At 33.6% G+C, this 7,877-nt stretch overlaps 1 protein-coding gene across 1 annotated transcript; it reads left to right on the top strand.

Annotated features, from left to right (window-relative positions):
* Positions 1-1,622: 1,622 nt before the first annotated feature.
* LOC122585577 (protein ENHANCED DISEASE RESISTANCE 2-like) lies at positions 1,623-6,329 on the top strand. Its single transcript, XM_043757704.1, has 18 exons — positions 1,623-1,827; positions 2,124-2,198; positions 2,289-2,342; positions 2,428-2,531; positions 2,618-2,748; positions 2,849-2,895; positions 2,975-3,075; positions 3,162-3,257; positions 3,345-3,409; positions 3,542-3,613; positions 3,696-3,842; positions 4,053-4,651; positions 4,730-4,831; positions 5,243-5,293; positions 5,382-5,525; positions 5,650-5,745; positions 5,872-5,973; positions 6,100-6,329. The coding sequence occupies exons 1-18, from the start codon at positions 1,675-1,677 to the stop codon at positions 6,199-6,201; spliced, it is 2,241 nt and encodes a 746-aa protein (XP_043613639.1). The 5' UTR covers positions 1,623-1,674; the 3' UTR covers positions 6,202-6,329.
* Positions 6,330-7,877: the final 1,548 nt, after the last annotated feature.

Below are 7,877 nucleotides of genomic sequence, written 5' to 3'. Positions count from 1 at the left end.
TTTTTTCTATTTTTTTCACTTGTGACATTAGGCCTTCAACCTTCGTACTGGTTTCTCTAGTTTCCATGATTATAAAGATGTTACTATTTTCTGAAGTACACAGTATATTGTTGCGATGTATGGATATAGCTAGCATATTAGAATTAGAATTGGTCATAATCAAACTCGGAACAACTCTATGTGATGGTCTCCAACAACACATTACATGTTGGAACGCTACAGATCGAATTGGGTTATGGTCCTTTTCATATTGTAACTAAGTACTTATAGGTAGTTGCATTTATCCTCATTCTATTCTTTGGTTTCTAGTATCATCACAGATAAGTTAAAATTACTACAATATAGTAATTCTTTTGGAATTTGCTAACGACCATAATCCTCAAAATTATCAGCTCATAGAGGCGGAGCTAGTGGATGTTCGGCCCTCTCCAAGTAACACGCGTTTTTATAGTAATTCATTCCGATATTTATATGTACGATTATTCTCCAAAGAGTCTCTGCCAATTAAACAACTGGCTCCTTTAATGTAAAATCCTGAATTGTCATTGTAGGTTAAAATGTTCACGCACGCAAACTAGTAGTATGTTTATTATTGTTATTGGGGACAATAATTTTTAATTTTTTTTAACGGTAAATCTAGATCTGACGGACCACTGGAGTATCATCGTGCCATCAGGGGTACCACCCGATCATGTCACTTGACCACTGGACAACAATGTTCAGAAAGAAACTCAATAAATATAAAAAAAAACTCCCTTTTATAGTATTCAAACTCTTGACCTTATGGTCTTAGATATTATCGTATCACCAAAATATCACTAAGCTACCGACATTATTATCTTTAGAGTTTTGTTAATGACAGCCCTTAGGCTGTCAGTATTAATTAATTTGATGCATTAAAATTTGTAAGTTGTTTTGCGAAAATTCAGGGAGCAATTATTGATGTATAAAATACCACTTTTATACATGTAATAAGTTAATAAGTTATTAATAACAACCATTAGGTTGTCATTATCATTTTTCTTACCTTTAATCTACAATAGTGTCTGAACATATTTACTATAGCTCTTAGTTATTTTACCAAAAGTCGTTACTTTTTCTCCTTTAATATAAAACCAAAAGCTTTCCAACTCGGTGAACAAAAACTAGCCTACAATACCAAATAGCTAGCTAAAATAATAATGATTTTGGTAAGGATAACATCAAAATAACAGTATGTTAAAAATAACATTCAAGTAATATAATTTTTATATCGTTAATAAAAAATAAAATAAAAATAAACCAACAAAAAGTAGTTATGATTATTATAATTATAATTACATTATACATATAGAATGCATGACAAAAGATAAAAAAAAACTGTTGCAATTTCAATAACAATAATAACGGGAAGAGAGGGAACAGAATCAAAAACAGTTATTTCCATTTTACAGGGAAAGAAAGAAAATCTAACAAGAGCAGTTTGATCACTTTTTCAATCTTTTTTTGTTTAATTCTCTGATTCCATTTTTTTGGAATCAGAGAAGATAATCATATACACATATATACATATACATATAATCTCTTTTGCTTCCCATACAAAACTTGCATGCAACATTACCTTCTTGGTCATTTTTGTCTATATTTTTTGTTATAGATTTCATAATCTTTTAATAATATATAAAGTTTAGAAGAATGGAAATGTTGAAATCTGATGGAAGAATGGAAGGATGGTTGTATCTTATTCGATCTAACCGGTTTGGATTGCAATATACTCGAAAACGATATTTCATTCTTGAAGAAAACTGCCTCAAAAGCTTTAAATCTAAACCCACATCAGATTCACAGGTACTACATTCTTTCTAACTATATGTATGTATATATGTATATATATAATGTATGATATATGTATTAAATCTTTGATCATGGTTCAAGATTTTTGAAACCCATGTTAGTTTTTGGATATCTTTATCTGGGTATGTAATAAAGTTGCTTTCTTGTTAGTTATTTTCTGTTATTCTTGAAATAGTATAAAAGGGTAGAAATTGTATACAGAAAATGTGTTTTTATTTTGGGAATTTATAATGAAATTGCATAAAGCAAGACTAGTAAATTTGATGTTTGATACTTGAATTCTTTTTCAGAAGCCACTAAGAAGTGCAATTGTAGATTCTTTCATTCGGGTCACAGATAATGGAAGAGAAAGCTTCAGTAGAAAAGTATGTATTTAAACGAAAAAATGCAGGGGGTTTTTTATGTCAAATAATTGTGTTTCAATGTGGTGTTTATGTCAAATTTGTGATGAACAGGTGTTCTTCATTTTCACCCTTTACAATACTTCGAATCACAGTGATTGTCTTAAGGTATGCAAGTATTCTTGTGAAGAACTTGGTGTTTATCGTCTTAATATTTTAGATTAAGATTTTGGTTTCTCTTTCGACGTTACAGTTGGGAGCAAGCAATCCAGAAGAAGCTGCAAGGTGGATACATTCTTTACAAGATGTTGCAATGGAACCAGGAACGAATTCAAAGAGAAGATGGCAGCCATTTAGGTACTCATGTGATGGTGTATGATATAATATAGCTATAAGCTTTTATAATGAATGCGTACACTTGAACAAAATCAATTTGTTGACAGACTGAATGACTCTAAGAGTGGTGCTCGTAAACGTTCTGTGGATTGGACCTCATCTGCATCCATGAATGTTGATGCTATGACATCTGATGTGATTGCACCTTCGCAATGGAAAATATTCGGTTGTAAAAATGGTACTGAAACTTCATCAAATATGTAAAAGTACTCGATTATGAGCCTAAATATGGTACTTGTCATAGGTTCAGTTTGGTAGTACTGAAATTTGTTTTACAGGGCTGCGGCTGTTCAAAGAAGCAAGAGATAATAATAATAACTCAAGTGTAAGTTTTACTGCTTTTGAAAGCGTACTAATCGATCCACATTTTCTAATTTCTGAACTATATGAGTTGTTACTTACAGACATCGAGTGATTATCCAGCTATAATGGCGGTCGGTGTAATTGAGGGAACTTGTGAGGCTGTTTTCAGAACTTTCATGTCACTTGGCGTCTCTAGATCAGAGTAAGATTTATTAGATGCTTTTGTTCTTTATTAGTATTATTGAAGCTACCGTATATGTTTAACTGGCAGTTATATTCCAAATGCAGATGGGACTTCTGTTTCTATAATGGGAGTGTAGTTGAGCACCTTGATGGTCATACAGACATTGTACACATTCAGCTATGTCGTGACTGGCTACCATGGTTCGTATATATATATATTCACCAATACATATTTATACATATGCGTATAATATAATTACTGAATGGTTGATGACCCATTGGTTTCAGGGGAATGAGTCGAAGAGATTTACTTTTGCGACGATACTGGAGAAGAGAGGATGATGGGACTTACGGTAAATTTTGACAAAACTTTGGCCTTTTTCACTTTGTTGTATACACATCACACGCGCACACATATATACATACCTGCATGCATATATGCAAAAAACTTTATATGAAATCTACCTTTTGTTCATTTTCTGCAGTAATTCTATGCCATTCGGTAATCCATAGCAAGTGTCCACCCCAACAAAACTATGTTCGTGCTTGGCTTCAAAGTAATGTATGCTTTCAAGTATCAATACTTCATTAGAATGATTTCAACATTTTGTTAATTTGCTTTGTGATTGTTGCTTTCAGGTGGTGGATTCGTGGTGAGTCCTTTGAATCAGGGAAAAGAATGTGTGGTCAAACACATGCTTTCCATAGATTGGAAGGTATGGAGATCATACTTGCCCAAAACACCTGCTCGGTCAATGACTATTCGGATGCTTGGAAGAGTTTCAGGTATAATTAATGTCATTAATATCAAGTGAATAATGATACAGAGACCTAAAATGTATGCCTAGTTCATTCAATGGTTGACACATGAGAAATACATTTTCTCACTTTTCATCTTCTTCATTGATTTTGAATAGTGTATTGTTGTCCTTGTTAGGCACACATGTTTGCCCTATATATACATGGTCATGATCTTTGGTTTTATGTGTTTTTCAGCACTGAAAGAACTATTTCGGGCAAAAGGAGGTGACCAATTTCCATCTGAGTTTTTAACTGGAGAGGTTGAATCACTTCAAACTGGTGATGAACAAACTAAGCAAGAAGCAGATTTGATGCAATTTGAAGATGAGAAAATGGAAGACGCGAATGATGCATCGGTTTCATGTTCATCAAGTCTTATTGGGTTAAATGATACATCTGATGAATTCTATGATTTCCCTGAACCTTCTGAAAATAAGAAAGATAAGACCACACTAGACGAAGAAGAGGAAGAAAGTTTGTTGGTATGCCTTCTTATAACAGACTTAATATTTTTTCAAAATTTGTTCTTTCAATCTTTGAACTTGGCCTTTTTGTTTATGCAGCCTAAACAACTATCAACAGCTGCCAGTTTCGTGAAAAAGTTGCATAGTCTTACTTCTCAAAAGAAGGGTTACCTGGACTCACTAGATGTCGAGTGGGACTCCACTTTACCACATTGTTACGGGTCAACTTTGCTAAAAGATTTGAGCTGTAATGCACCTTGCACTTGGGCAGCTTCTGATCCATCTTTATTTCTTGTTCGTGGACCGAATTATCACAAAGACAATCAAAAGGTTATCTTTCTTTATGTTCTTTTATTTTAACGAATTATATGAGAGTGGGCATAATGTTGAAAGTGTAAATGTTTACAGAATAAGGCCAAGGGTACCATGATGGAAATGGTTGCTGCGGACTGGTTACAATCTGATAAACGTGAAGATGATCTTGCAGGCCGTTCTGGAGGCATTGTTCAGGTATTCCCATTTAAATTATTTCTGATTGTTTACAGAAAAAAGGCCAAGAGGTTTTGAACCATTTTCTTGTGAATGAATCGATTTGGCTTATGTTTTAAAAGAAACATGTCAGGTGTACTCTTAATGTATAAAACCTCTTGTATCACCTGTGTACTAAAAGTTAGATTGAAAATGAAATTTGAGTATTTATGATTCTAATCATTTATATAAAACGTAATACTCTTAGTTCATAAAATTGTGTTTGGGCCAACCTGACCCAACTCGTTTTTCCGGTGCTAAAAACTACCTGTTTTGACTTATTACCCAACCCACCCATTTTGCCACCTTCTACTAAACACAAAACAAATCTGATGCATACTCATTTCTATTTCAAAAAGTAATCTGATACTACTCTATTGGGTACCTTTACAGAAATATGCATCACAAGGTGGACCGGAGTTTTTCTTTGTCATCAACATACAGGTTTGGCTTTCTGTTTTGATATCAAGTCTATGGTCTTGACCATCTGGGAGATTTCATTGAATTCATTGTAATTGGTGATTTAAATCAGGTCCCAGGTGCGACCACGTACAACCTTGTTCTGTACTACATGACAAGAACTCCTTTGGAAGAATCTCCTTTACTAGAACGCTTTGTAAATGGAGATGATACATTTAGAAACTCAAGATTTAAGCTCATACCTTATATATCTAAGGTAAGTCCCAAATTTAAAAATATTTTAACGGTCCCATCCAAGTCATGTTGTTAGTCATTTTGCATAAGTGTAGATCTGCTACCATTCTTCGAGTCCAATTTGTAATGATTATTTTGAAATTTAGGGGTCATGGTTGGTAAAGCAAAGTGTTGGGAAGAAAGCATGTTTGGTTGGTCAAGCACTCGAAGTGACCTATTTCCGTGGAGCAAATTACTTGGAGGTAATCACAATTTACAATATCCTTTTTTTGGTAACTACATAATTTCAAGGTATTAGAGAATGTGCATTGAATATAAAGCAGAAAGTGTTAGATTTGGCTTTTAACTTCTTGGATACTCTTTCTCAGCTTGACATTGATGTGGGCTCATCCACAGTGGCACGAGGCGTGGTGAATCTTGTTCTGGGTTACTTGAACAATTTGATTGTAGAAATGGCATTTTTAATACAAGTAAGATCTATTTTCACAATGCCTTATTCAAATGTGTTTAGTAGAAGTATGAGAACCATTTAAGCACATTGTGGCATAGATTACAGCTAACAAAGCCCGACTATTTAACCCTCGTTTTGTTTTCAGGCTAACACGCAAGACGAACTACCAGAATGCCTTCTTGGTACATGCCGGTTGAATCACATGGATACTGACAAATCTGTTTCAGTTGATTCCATTAATAAGTAGGCAAAACTCTGTGATCAAGTTGACTTTTACATGTAGGTGATTCTTTTAGTCTCAGACCAAGTTATACATCAACAATTGTATATATCATGTATGATGTACAGTTCAGTTTGTTATGGCTTGCCAACATAACTAATATACAACAATGTGTTTTTTTGTTGGTTTTCTTTTTTACCTTTTATGATTCTATAAAATTTAAGGCATCAAAAATTGATATGCTTACTATCTATTAATCTATATTTATACTATCTATACTACTTAATAAAGCAAACAACCTTTTTTTCCTATAAACTTTTAAGGCTTTAAAAAACCCATAATACCCCTACTTTATCAAAAGTTTTCTTTTATAATTAACTTCTATACCTAAAATGCCCTTAATTAAATAATCTACTAAATTTATCATTCAACTATTGAAAAACTACACCGATTTTATATTGTATCAATTATCTTTATATTAATAACCACACGGTCACCATCACCAGTTGCCGTCAATACCACACCACTACCACCACCATCGCTACCAATTCCCGCCGCATCGTGCGGACTTTCATCTCGTTTGTATACATACGTATTATCTTAAATATATATAAAATAAGTCAACTTGCTTAAGCTTCGAAGCAAAATCTATAGATTAAAAAGGAGTATCAAATGTTAATTGAGCTTAGCTCAAGTGGTATGGAGTCCAATAATAGTAGACCTTTATCTTGAAGACCAGGATTCGATCAAGCGGGTTTTACCAATAATCTGTTGTCGTGGTTATGGGCGGGCAAATTATTGGGTGACCCAGGATTAACTTGGGACACTTAAGGGCTCTGTATGGTTAGGTTGGCCAGCTGAGTCATTACGTACGGGATACCTGGCGTACTATTTGTAGGTGCTGTGGGAAAAAAAAAAAGAAGCATTAAATCATTTATTGTCATCATCATATCTTAAAATGTTTAAATTGAAAAAAATAGTAATAAAAATTAAATAAAAAAAAATCAAGATCTTGTAATTAAGGCCGAAACACAAATCTCTTTCCTCGTTTTGTACGAAGAAAGGTCAACAAGCTAGTAAGTGGTGTATGTCAACCCATAACTAAGTGGCCCATATTTGGCCCATTATACATGAACCTAAGCCCATGTTTGACCAATGCGGGTAATTGCGGAATATATAACCTGGAGTCCTAGATGGCTAGATCCATGTCAACCATTCCTTTCTCAATTTTTGTTTTTGTTCACTTTTCAAAAATTTTGATTTATTTTCCATCACTTGAATATATAGTTGACTATGTAATTATGGCTCTAAACTCGCCGCTTATAACGGTGTGTATTTTCATCTCCAAATTAGTTCAATTAAATAAAGGAAAGAACCACCCGTACCACCCGTTTTTTGTTTTGAAAGATATATCATATTAAATTGCAAATGAAGTTAACTCAACTGACAAATACATTCCTGGTTTTTCCCACAAATTTTGAGTTCGACTCTTAGGAGTGACAAGTCTGTGGATTTTTTCCCTGAATAAACTGTAACGGCTTATGATCTACATCTCGTACTCTGGAGTACGTGCAGGGTTTCACCATTATACAGTGAGATGTTTCCTGTCGAATATCGACTAACGGTTAAATATTATATATATTATATATATATGTGTGTGTGTGTGTATGTATCATATTAAACTTACAGTTCCTTTAATAATA

The sequence above is a fragment of the Erigeron canadensis genome, chromosome 1, assembly GCF_010389155.1.
Source record: "Erigeron canadensis isolate Cc75 chromosome 1, C_canadensis_v1, whole genome shotgun sequence".
NCBI classification, from domain to species: Eukaryota; Viridiplantae; Streptophyta; class Magnoliopsida; order Asterales; family Asteraceae; genus Erigeron; species Erigeron canadensis.
Note: the sequence above shows the minus strand (reverse complement) of the source record. Positions and strands in the feature narration are given on the sequence as shown.

Bases quoted from the DNA above. Each gene is read 5' to 3' on its own strand.
- LOC122585577 (XM_043757704.1), top strand. From the start codon at position 1,675: ATGGAAATGTTGAAATCTGATGGAAGAATGGAAGGATGGTTGTATCTT. The intron at 4,652-4,729 runs GTTATCTTTCTT...AAATGTTTACAG, and splicing joins ATCACAAAGACAATCAAAAG to AATAAGGCCAAGGGTACCAT. The intron at 5,746-5,871 runs GTAATCACAATT...ACTCTTTCTCAG, and splicing joins GTGGAGCAAATTACTTGGAG to CTTGACATTGATGTGGGCTC.